This window comes from Alligator mississippiensis, chromosome 1, assembly GCF_030867095.1.
Source record: "Alligator mississippiensis isolate rAllMis1 chromosome 1, rAllMis1, whole genome shotgun sequence".
Classification (NCBI taxonomy): Eukaryota; Metazoa; Chordata; order Crocodylia; family Alligatoridae; genus Alligator; species Alligator mississippiensis.
In genome coordinates, this window is record NC_081824.1 from 483,639,467 (window position 1) to 483,651,897 (window position 12,431).

The following is a 12,431-nucleotide window of genomic DNA, read 5'->3' on the forward strand; positions in this document are numbered from 1 at the left end:
CCATCTGCACCTCCACGTGTCGGGGGATGTTCCCCCCCACATCCCGGCTCCCCAGTGACACGTGTCTCGTCCCCAGGTCACGGCGCGTGTGAAGGTCGAGGAGGGGTCGTCGGACCAGATGCAGCCCCCGCGGGCCCTGCCGGAGCCTGGTGATTCCTGGGGGCAGCAGCCAAATGCCCATGGTGAGGACAGGCTTCTGGAGGAGGCAGGAGAGCGGGAAACCCCAGGGCACGAGGATGAACTGCCCCATGTCCCCAAAGAGGAGCCCCTGCCCAACCCGGAGCCAGGTCCTTACCAGCCTTTTTGATTTCATAGATTTCATAGACATTAGGGCTGGAAGGGACCTCGGAAGATCATCGAGTCCAGCCCCCCGCCCAAAGGGCAGGAAGTCAGCTGGGGTCATAGGATCCCAGCAAGATAAGCATCCAGTTTGCTCTTGAAGGTGTTCAATGAAGGCGCTTGAACAACCTCCGGCAGCAGGCTGTTCCAGACCTTGGGGGCTCGGACAGTAAAGAAATTCTTCCTTATGTCCAGCCTGAAACGATCTTGTAGTACTTTGTGACCATTCGACCTCATCATCCCTTGGGGCGCTCTGGTGAACAAACGTTCCCCCAGATACTGGTGGTCACCCCTGATAAACTTGTAGGTGACCATCAGATCACCCCTGAGCCTGCGCTTTTCCAGGCTAAAGAGCCCCAGGGCTCTCAGCCTGTCATCGTAGGGTCTGCTTCCCTGACCTCTGATCATGCGCGTGGCTCTTCTCTGGACTCTTTCAAGCTTCTCCACATCCTTTTTGAATTGTGGAGCCCAAAACTGGACGCAGTACTCCAGCTGCGGCCTCACTAAGGCCGAGTACAGGGGGAGAATGACGTCCCAGGATTTGCTTGAGAAGCATCTATGGATGCAAGCCAGCATTTTGTTCACTTTACTAGCCGCAGCATCGCACTGCAGGCTCATGTTCATCTTGTGGTCAATGATGACCCCCAAGTCTCTTTCTTCCATAGTGCTAGCCAACATAGCACTGCCGAGCCTATAAGGATGCTGCTGGTTTTTCTTCCCAAGGTGGAGAACCTTGCATTTATTGGCATTGAACACCATCAGATTCTCGTCCGCCCACTTGCTGAGCCTGTCCAGGTCAGCCTGGATCGCCCGCCTGTCTTCTGGTGTGGATGCTTTGCCCCAAAGTTTGGTGTCATCGGCGAACTTGGCCAGCCCGCTTCTGACTCCAGTGTCCACGTCATTCATGAAGATGTTGAACAGTATGGGTCCAAGGACAGAGCCCTGGGGGACCCCACTGGTCACCATGGTGAGTGACTTCCATCAATAACTACCCTCTGGGTCCAACCCTGGAGCCAGTTTTCCAGCCACTGGATCGTGGAGGACCCAAGGCGACAATTGGCCAGTTTCTCCAAGAGGTGATCGTGGGAAACCAGATCGAAGGCTTTTTTGAAGTCAAGATATATGACATCAATCTCTTCTCCCTTGTCCAGGTGATAGGTCACCTGGTCGTAGAAGGAAATGAGATTGGTCAAGCAAGACCTACCCGCAACAAACCCGTGCTGGCTATCCCTTAAGATGTTGGCGTCGGCCAGTCCATTAAGGATGGCCTCCTTAATAAACTTTTCTAAGATCTTCCCCGGGATAGAAGTCAGGCTGATGGGCCTATAGTTAGCCGGATCCACTTTCCTCCCTTTCTTGAAGATAGGCACCACATTGGCCTTCTTCCAGTCTTCGGGCACTACACCAGAGCGCCAAGAGTTGTTAAAGATCCGTGCTAGAGGCTGGGCTATGATGCTCGCCAGCTCCTCGAGTACCCTGGGGTGAAGATTGTCAGGGCCGGCTGACTTGAAGGTATCCAGCTTCTCAAGATGTTCCTTCACGAAGTCAGCATTAATGGAGGGCAGGGGATCACCCTCACTTGGACTTCCCGGCCCTGTAGCGGGCACGGGCGTCCCATGGGGCTGATGAAAGACCGACGCAAAGTACCTATTTAATAGGTTGGCTTTTTCCTGGGCGTCAGTTGTCAGTTGCCCCATCTGGTTCAGCAGGGGTCCAACATTGCCCCTGCTTTTCCTCCGGCTCCCCACGTATCTGAAAAAGGACTTTTTATTGTCCTTGATGCTCAAAGCTAGCTGGAGTTCAGTTGCAGCCTTGGCTTTCCTGGTCAGCTCCCTGCAGGACCGGACCAGTGCAGAATAATCCTCCTTGGAGGTGACTCCCATCCTCCATCCTTTGTAGGCCTTTCTTTTTAGCCTCAGGAGGTCTGCTAGGTCCCTGCAGAGCCAGGGGGGCTGCTGTGCCCTCTTGCTGCCTTTCCTCCGAGATGGAATAGACTTAGTTTGTGCGTGGAGGATCGCTCCCTTGAGGAGCAACCACTCTTCTTGAACTCCCCTCTCCCTGTGGTCACAGTCCCTTAGGGCCTCACTGACAAGCCTCCTGAGCTTGTCAAAGTCGGCTTTCCTGAAGTCAAGGTCTTCTGTATTGCTGACTGACTTGCCAGCTTTTCGGTGGATGGTGAAGGTGATCAGCTCGTGCTCGCTGTCACCCAGCTTCCCATCGATCACTAGGTCGCCGACTAGGTCATCCCCAGTAGCCAGTACCAGGTTGAGCAGCGCTTTGCCTCTCGTTGGCCCATAGACTTCTTGAGTCAGGTAGAGGTCATCCACGTACGAGAGGAAGCTTTGCGACCGCTCACATTTTGCTGAGCGATCCTCCCACGAGATGTCTGGGTAATTGAAGTCACCCATGACAACCATGGTCCTGGAGCAAGCTGCCTCAGCCAGTTCCTGGGCAAACTCCTGGTCAAGCTCAGGACTTTGGGTGAGAGGTCTGTAATAGACTCCCACCATTGTGTCCCCTGTGCCGTGTTCCCCACGGATTTTAACCCAGAGGGTCTCCAGCCGTCCACCCTGGTCGCCAATATTGGCTTGCAGGGACGCGTAGCTTTCCTTAACAGAGAGAGCTACACCCCCGCCCCTCTTCTCTACACGATCCCTCCTCTACAGGGCATAGCCATCTATCCCCGTGGTCCAGTCATGGGTGGAGTCCCACCAGGTCTCCGTTATCCCTATGACATCGTAATTGTTTGCACTGAGCAGGAGGATGAGCTCCTCCTGCTTATTCCCCAAGCTGCTGGCATTAGTGTACAGGCAGGCTTTTTCATCTTGTGAAAAAACCTTTCATTGATGGACAAGCTTAACATGGGCTTGACACCCAAAGAGTAGCAGTTACCTCCCCACACCCCCCGTCTTATTACTGTTGGTCAGTGGGTTTAGGTCAGTTGATTTTCAGGGATAACTAAAAAGAAAGCAGGGCTGGGAGTGGGGTCGCAGGCTCCAAACAAGTGTTGCAAGGAGGGATAGCGAGCGGAGCAGAACAGACGGTAGCTGGTGGCTCTTGAATGAGCCCAAGGAGCCAGGGACAAGGGAGTTATTGGAGACAGGCCTGGGCATGGGTCTGGGTGCCTGAGTGGCTGTCCTGTGCTCGGGGGGAGAGGCTCTAATGCCGGCTGCTGCCCGGGACGGGGCCACAAGATGGAAAAGCCCCGTGGCGCAGGTGGGACAGGGCTGTGGCCTGTCTGGGTGGTTGAAGGTGGTGGATGTTCCTCGCTGCCGGTGTGCAGCTCCCTGCACACAGACGCTTTACGGCTGTTGGCTCTTGCTTGTGCTGCCATGGTCACAATCGGTGATCTCATTGTTGTGCTAAAGATCCGTGTTGTAATAATATCAATCAATACGAGGCGGGTGCAGGACTCCTTGTCACCCTTGGGCTGAGGCTGGTGCAGGTGATGGGGATGTGAAATTGCCTAGTGACTTTGAGGTGGTCCAGGTGCAGTTCACCCAGACCTCTGTTCTGGTGCAGATCCCCCGGGACAGGGGAGACCTGGGAGCTGTCAGCACGTGGAGGGTCCCCAGGCGGGTGCCCCAGATCCACACCCTTCCCCAGGCAAGGTGAGGAGCGGTGGGTTTCCTGTTGCCAGAGGCAGGAGGCCCTGTCCCTCAGTGCACAGATCTCTGCCAGAGCTGCTCGGTGGGTCCGTGCTCCAACAGATCCGTGGCTGTTGTTCTCCCAGTGCCCCTGGAAGCATTTCACATGACTGTACTGTGCATTTCCCCTCTTTGCCCCCTGAAAATGTGGATGTGACACAGCGCCAACATCACGGCAGCTTCTTCCCCAGGAGCGATGTCCCTGCCGGCTCGGACACGGCGCTGTGATCACCACCTGCACTGGGACAGTGCTTGGGGCTCATCTCCATCCTCGTGCCTGTGAAGGTCTGTTAGCGAGAGCTGTGGGATCATGAGTCTCCTTTCTCCCCCCTCTTCCACACACTGCAGCCTCCAGCTCCCTTCGCCCCAGGCCAGTGCAGGGGACGAGCAGGGCTTTCCCCTGCCCCCACCCCAGGGCTCACCTGTGCACTCTCTTCCACCCGCAGGTGCTGGGACCCTGAGCAGAGCGGATCAGCAGCCTCCTGAGGAAGGGCCTGTGAACTTGGAGCTGCAGAGACCCTCCCCAGGGAGACGGGGACAAAGCGGCTCCCTGACGCCTGGACCGGGTCAGCTGCAGGAGGGGCAGGGCAGGCCGGCGAAGCAGGGGCAGAGCATGGAGGTGAGCAGGGCACCAGCTGGCGGTGGGGGTGGGAGTGCAGCTGGGGAAGAGCCCAGGAGGAGCCAGGGGTGCTGTCAAGATTTTGGGGAGCAGAGAGACCTGAAGAGTGAGACGTCTCTGGTGACAGTTGCAAACCCCCCAAGCTGCATTAGCAGGCGCGCGCTCCGGGGTGCAGAGAGCCAGGGATGCTGGCACGGGAAGGCCTGGTCAGAGTCCCTGGAGCTGGGCTCCCTGCCTCTAAATGTGCTGCCTGGGCTGCCTCCAAGGGCCGAGGAAACGGAGCATGTTGTGCTGGGCTGAGGCCAACGCACGAGCTCCTATGTCCACAGCTGCATCCGTGGCTAAGTTGCAAATGCTTGTAGCAGAGTGAGTGCAGACAGGGCCACAGGGCCAGGAGACACTGATGCTGTAACGCTTGCACCTGCAGCTCTCGGAGGTGTTTGAGGACGTGGCAGTGTACTTCACACGGGAGGAGTGGGAGCTGCTGGAAGAGAAGGACAAGGGGCTTTACCGGGACCAGATGCTGAGGAACTACCAAGCCCTCCTTTCCCTGGGTAAAGCTCTGGTTCTTGCCTCTCCCTGCAGCCATGTGAGCTCTGAAGTAGTGTTGTCTTCTCCCTGGTTTTCAAGCATCTCATTCTCATAAGCTTTTGGCAGGTGTCTTAAATACTCTTCCTCCTGACTGCTCTGTCAGTGATCTGATGTCTCTGGCATTTCATGTTGAAATCTGCTCCCTCCTCTGATCCAGTCGCCTTCACTGGAGTCTTCGCCATTCCTGTAGCTCCTGGTACTGACATTCAGCTCCTTCTTGGCGAATGATCCCCCTTTGCCTTCTCAGCCTGTGCACATCTTCTCCATCACCGCCTACAAATTCATTCACAGACGGTCCTTGGAGAATTATTGTGATTTTTCGCCCGGTTTCGTAGTGTCTCCTGTTCAATCCCATTCAACAATCTGAGCGTGCTCAGTTCAGTGCTGTCTAAATCCCCTTTCTCCTCCTCTGGGTAGGACCCCCTGGAGTTATTGGATGTTGTAGTCTTTTCTTCTACATGACATGGATTATGCATTTCCTTGACTCCTTCCTAGTGACCTACGTACACGTGATGGAGCCCTGGTACCTGTAGCAAGGAATCACTGGACGCTTCTCTCCCCGTCCTTCCTGTCATCCTCATCTCCAGAGATCAGAGACTGTGGCTGTACTCTGTTTCCTTTGAGATGTGTGCTCTCAAGCTCGCTCTCCCATTCTCACAGGTTTTCTTGTCCTCCTCCTGTAGTCCTCCTTGGTGCAGGGCGTAGTGAAAACCAATTTTCCTTTCCAGAATATCTGTATTACCGGGGCTTGTTGTGTCTTGTGTGCAAGGTTGAGGAACTTACCTCTTCCTGGGTCGGTTTGCTTTCCTGGTGCTTTCTTTTCCCTCTGTTTCCTCCAGAGGATTTGCTTAGGGAAGTGCGCAAATGCTTTTTTTAGCTGAGCACAGACCAAAGAGATTTCTGTTTTTTTTTCTGCAATTATCTTGAAAATGTTAGAGGATTTTTGCCCACTTCTAAAAACCTGCTGGTTATCACTCATGTTGGTTGTCCTTTTGATTCTGGCTGCACTAACATTTTCCTTACCTCTTTCATGGAGTGGCTACGACTAAGTAATTGTTCTCCATTCATTGAAGAATTGGCATTTACTACACCTCTCTCTCTCTCTCTCTCTCTCTCTCTCTCTCTCTCTCTCTCTCTCTCTCAACAAGAGATGTGATATTTCAGCCCCAGTCTGTTCATCCTGTTCATTTTCTAGATGAAAAAGTTTCATAGTGTCTAAGGTCGGAAGGGACCTGAATAGATCGTCAAGTCCGACCTCCTGGCCTGGGCAGAAACAAGTGCTGGGAGCACAATACCCCAGCCAGACATCTGTCCAACCTCCTCCTTGAAGACCTCCAGGGTAGGGGAGAGCACCACCTCCCTTGGGAGCCCGTTCCAGACCTTGGCCACTCTGACTGTGAAGAAGTTCTTCCTAATGTCCAGTCTAAATCTGCTCTCTGCTAGATAATGTGGCCATTATTTCTGTAACCCCCGGGGGCGCCTTGGGAATTGGTGAGGTTTTATTCACCTTCTGTGCCCCCGTGATGAACTTATAGGCAGCCACAAGGTCGCCTCTCAACCTTCTCTTGCGGAGGCTGGAAAGGTCCAGGTGCCCCAGTCTCTCCTCGTAGGTCTTGGCCTGCAAGCCCTTAACCATATGAGTGGCCCTTCTCTGGACCCTCTCCAGGTTATGCATGTCTGTCTTGAAGTGCGGCGTCCAACATTGCACGCAGTACTCCAACTGCGGTGTGACTGGTGCCTGAGAGAGGGGAAGTATCACCTCCTTGGATCTGTTCGTCATGCATCTGCTGATGCACGATAAAGTGCCATTGGCTTTTCTGATGGCTTCGTCACACTGACGACTCAAGTTCATCTTGGAGTCCATTAGGACTCCAAGATCCCTTTCTTCTTCTGTGCTACCAAGCATCTCAGTATCTACGCATGGCAGTCTGGCGCCTTGATGCTGCCTCTGTATAATCCCAGTGAGAGCCTTGTCGTGCCCCTCGCTTAGGAACACTTAGGCAAAGAACTCTTTGAGGAGTTCAGCCTTGTCCCCTCTGTCCGTCACCAATTGCTTCTGCCCATTTAGCAGGAGTCCTATTCCTCCCTGGGACTTCCTTTTACTCCCTGTATATCTAAAAAACAATTTGTTGTTATCTTTAACTTGGGATGCCATCCTCAGCTCCATGGTAGCTTTGTCCCGTCTAACTGCATCCCTACAAGCGCGAGCACAGGAGGTATACTCCTCTTTGGTAATCTCTCCCCGTTTCCACTTTTTATATGCTCCCCTTTTAGTCCGCAGGATGCCCTGGATTTCTCTGGTCAGCCAAGGAAGCCTCCTGGCCCCTTTCCCTCTTTTTCCTCGCTTCGGGATCGTCTCCCTCTGTGCCCGAAGGATCATTTCCTTAAGGCACAGCCACCCTTCCTGGGCTCCCATCTCTTCAAAACTTCTACTCTGCAGTGCGTCCTTGACTAATCGCCTGAGTTCATTGAAATCAGCTTTCCTAAAGTCTAGCACTTTCACCCTACTAGTTACCTTACCCACTTGACGTCTTATGATGAATTCTATTATTTGGTGATCACTGTCCCCCAGGTGACTACCAATCTGTAGGTCCCCTCCCATGTCATCCCCCATTGCCAGTACCATATCCAGTAAGGCATTCCCCCTGGTGGGACCGTGTACCTCCTGCGTCAGGTGGAGGTCCTGTACTCAGGATAGGAGCCTGTGTGAACGGTGGGACTTTGCCATCTGCGTCTTCCAGCAGATGTCTGGGTAGTTTAGGTTCCCCATGACTACCAGCTCCCTAGTGTTTATGGTCTCTGAGAGCTGCCTCAGGAGCCCCAAATCTAGTTCTTCCCCTTGGTGTGGGGGTCTAGCAGACCCCTACCACCAAATCCCTTTCTCCTTGCCCCCCATGTAACCTAACCCACAATCGTTCTACTTTCTCTTCCTCCGATTCCGTCTTGATGAGGGTTGATGTATATCGCTCATTGACATAGAGCACAACCCCTCCTCCTCTCTTCCCCACCCTGTCCTTTGTACAGCCTGTAACCCTCAATATGTACCGCCCAGTCGTGGGACGAATCCCACCAGGTTTCTGTTAGCCCTACTAAGTCGTAGGTGTTTTGTGCAAGCAGGAGCGCTAGTTCATCCTGCTTGCTCCCCATGCTCCTGGCATTAGTGTATAGGCACTTGAGCCTGTGACTGGTGCCTTTTTGCCTCCTGGCTCTGATGCCCAAAGGGCCCCTTATTGCTTACCTGTGCTGTACTCCTGGCCGCCCCGTGTCTTGCAGGTTCCTGATGCTCTCCTTCTTCAGGCTGGGCTGTCCTTGTGGGTGCCACATGGTTTGGTGGTCCATGGCTTCCCCCACCCTCCTCTTCCCCTCCCCCCAATGAGCCTAGTTGAAAGCCTGCCGGAGGAGATCTGCCAACCTAGAAGAGAACACATGCTTACCTGTGGGATGGGCTTCACCTGTCCCCCAAAGGTAAGCGTGTGTTCTAGGTTGGTGGATCTCCTCTGGCGGGCTTTAAACTAGCCTTGTCGGGGGGAGGGGAAGATGAGGGCGGGCGAAGCTGTGGACCACCAAACCATGTGGCACCCACAAGGACAGCCCAGCCTGAAGAAGGAGAACATCGGGAACCTGCAATCCATGGGGTGGCCAGCAATAGATTAAGGAGCTTTAGTCTGTCTTAGTAGGGCCTGCCCTGCTCCCCCTGATCATGCGAGTGGCCCTCCTCTGGACCCTTTCGAGGTTAGCCACATCCGTCCTTGAAGTGCGGCGCCCAGAACTGGACGCAGTACTCCATCTGTGGCCTGACCAGCGCTGCATAGAGGGGAGGGGTCACCTCCCTGGACCTGCTTGAGATGCATCTGTGAATGCACAACAAGGTACGGTTAGCCTTACTGACTGCTTCCACGCGTTTGCGGCTCACGTCCATCCTGGAATCAACTCTGAGTGCAAGATCCCTTTCAGCCGCTGTGTTGAGAATGGTGTTCCTCTGCCTTGATGTCGAAGTGTCCTCCTGTACCTCTGCATCCTCATCCACTGCGCACCTAGGTTTAAAGCTCGCTTTAGAAAATCAGCCAACCTGGAAGAGAAATGCATGCTTACCTTTCAGGGAGAGATTTAGCCTGCTCTGCCCTAGTATGTCTCCTGTGTGGAAGCGCGAGCCATGGTCGAGGAATCCAAAGCTGCCCGGAAACACCAGCTCCGAAGCTGCTGGTTGACCTCTCCAATGCAAGCCTCGTGGCAGCTTCCATGTCTGCTCACGGGAAGAATAGATGAGAAAACCACCTGTGCTCCTGTGTCCCTAAGCTTGTCGCCCAGAGCCTTGTAGTTTTTCATGACGCGGTCCGGACAACTCCTGGCCGCGTTACGCATGTTCACATGGATGAGGACGAAGGGGGAGCGATCAGAGGGCCGGATGAGGTCTGGGATCACGGCCGTGATGTCCTGAATCCGGGCAAGCTGCAAATCACACGTGCCATGGGATCCGGGTGACAGATGGGTCCCTCCGTTCCGCTCAGGAGGGAGTTGCCCAGACGAGGACCCGGCGTCTCTTCCTGTGGGTGTTCCGGCATCACTGAGTCTGCGCCGTGTGTGGAGCCACGTTGGCTGCTCCGGAGTCATCCTCCCCTGCCTCCTCCTCCCATGCTGCCAGGGCCTCGTACCTGTTCCCCAGGTGTACTGCACGGGTCGACATTGCGGGAGCACAAGTAGCCCTGGCCCTGGTGGTAACGGTCCGTGACACTGCTGCGTTGGGTCCCTCCCGGGGTGCCTCTCCACAAGGTACTTCACCCTACAGAGAACAGAAATACCCGTGAATTTTGTCCTCGGCAGCTCTGATTCCCCTCAGCCCATTGACCTCCGCTTGGAGCTCCCTCACCTGCCCCTCCGGGGCCCGAAGGTGGGCACACGTGGGACAGGCGAGGGAACTCCCGCTCCCCACTCCCCCCACAGCCCACAGAGGCCCTGCCAGGCAGCCCTCACAGACGGGGGGAGGGTGGCTTAACCTGCATGCGGGCTCTGTGTGGGTGGAGGACTCAGAGGAGCCCCGGGCAGGCAGCATCCCTGAGGCCGGGTCCCTGGCAGCCCATCACAGCCTTACCATTAATGTAGAGTGACGTGTCTTCCTGTCTCCCCTGTCAGAGAATCGGACTTGGCTTCTGCTTGCCCTCCCTGTGCCAATGCCGGTGCAAACACTGGCGCGTCCTTGCAGGGGCTTGCACTCCTGCCTGCAAAATGCTTGGAAATGGCTCCTGTTGGCAGTCCCTGCTCATTGACTTCCTGCTCACGGGCCATCGCAGCAGTGGGGGGGGCTATGGGTTGGGAGCAATTGGTGGGGTTGTTTTTTTTTATGAGAGAATTTGCAGTTTTTAAACAGAGAATACCAGGATCCCTGCATGCCGTGTCAGCAGAGTAGCGTACCCCTGGCTGTCCTGGCTAAGTGTGCAAAGTGCAGTAGTGCGCAGTAAGTGCAGACAGGGCTGTGGGGGCAGCGAGGCAGGAGACACTGATGCTGTAACGCTTGTGCCTGCAGCTCCGGGAGGTGTTCGAGGACGTGGCAGTGCATTTCACACGGGAGCAGTGGGAGCTGCTGGAAGAGGAAGACAAGGGGCTTTACCGGGACCAGATGCTGAGGAACTACCAAGCCCTTGTTTTCCTGGGTAAATCTCTGGCTCTTGCTTTGCCCTGGAGCCATGTGTGCTCTGAATTAGTGTTGTCTTCTCCCTGGTTTTAACAGTCTCTCACCCCATTCTCATTAAGAAATTAGGTGACTGTGGCGTTGATGCCTACACAGTCAGATGGGTCACTCATTGGCTGGAGGGCTGCACACAGAGAGTGGAGGTGGACGGGTCATTATGGACCTGGAGAGATGTGGGCAGTGGGGTCCCCCAGGGCTCGGTCCTCGGACCCGCACTGTTCAACATCTTCATCACCGACTTGGACGGGGGGTGAAAAGAATGTTGTTCAACTTCGTGGATGACGCTAAGATGTGGGGAGAAGTGGGCACGCTGGAGTAGAGGGACAGGCTGCAACTAGATCTAGACAGGTTACAGGGGTGGGTGGATGAGAGCAGGATGGGATTCAACACGGACAAGTGCAAGGTGCTGCACGTAGGGAGGAAGAACCAGCATCATACCTACAGGCTGGGAACTCCCTTCTCGTCAGTGCAGAGGCAGAAAAGGATTTTGGAGTCATTATTGATGCCCAAATGAATATAGGTCACCAATGTGGGGACTCATTCAGGGAGCCTAACTGCACCTTGTCATGCATGCACAGATGTATCTCGAGCAGGGGCAAGGAGGTGATCCTCCCCATCTGTGTGACACTGGTCAGGCCGCAGTTGGAGTACTGTGTCCAGTTCTGGGCGCCGCACTTCAGGAGGGGTCTGGACGACATGGAGAGGGTCCCAAGGAGTCCACGCACATGATCAGGGGGCAGCAGGGCAGACCCTACAAGGAGAGGCTACGGGACCTGAACCTGTTCAGCCTCCACAAGAGAAGGCTGAAGGGGGATCTAGTGGCTGTCTACAGACTTTGGAAAGGGGACCCGGAGACAATGGGAGAGTCCCTGTTCCCCCGAGCACTACAGGGAGTAACGAGGAATAACGGCCATAAGTTGACTGAGAGTAGATTCAGGCTAGACATCAGGAGGTGCTACTTCACTGCCAGGGCGCCTTGGAGCTGGAACCAACTTCCAAGGAAAGTGGTGCTCGCCCCGACCCTGGGGATCTTCTAAAGGAGGCTGGATAATCACCCAGCTGGGGTCGTTTGACTCCAGCATTCATTCTTGCATGCGGCAGGGGGTCGGACGTGATGATGTACTCAGGTCCCTGCCAACCCTACCAACTATGAAACTATGAACTTTTGGCCGGTGGCTTAAATCCCTTTGCTCCCCACTGCTCTGTCCATGATGAGACCTCTCACATCTCATACTTGAATATATTCCTCCTCCAATTGATCCAGCCGCCTTCCCTGGAGTCTTCCTCCTTCATAACAGGATTTCCCTTTGCCTTCTCACCATGACCATATCATTTGCCATTGATTGTGCCTAAAAATGCACTAACAGCTGTTCCTTATGCAGTTATTCTGATTTCCTCCCTCTCTTGCCTAGTGTGTCCTGTCCAAACTCATTTCCACTCATTTGCCTGGAATTGCACTGGTGTTTGCTTCCTATGACCACATGTCCAATACCTGGTTGAAAAGGACCATCCTTTTCCCCCTGCTATGCCTTCCCTTTCATCCTAAAAG

At 54.7% G+C, this 12,431-nt stretch overlaps 1 protein-coding gene across 1 annotated transcript in view; it reads left to right on the top strand.

The window, feature by feature from the left end:
• Positions 1-12,431, top strand: part of LOC102566152 (zinc finger protein 850) — a 33,928-nt gene that overhangs the window by 15,931 nt on the left and 5,566 nt on the right. The window contains exons 9-11 of the mRNA XM_059725194.1: positions 77-287; positions 4,433-4,605; positions 10,718-10,844. Of these exons, the coding sequence (XP_059581177.1) occupies positions 77-287; positions 4,433-4,605; positions 10,718-10,844 (511 nt within the window). The remainder of the gene's footprint in view (positions 1-76; positions 288-4,432; positions 4,606-10,717; positions 10,845-12,431) is intronic.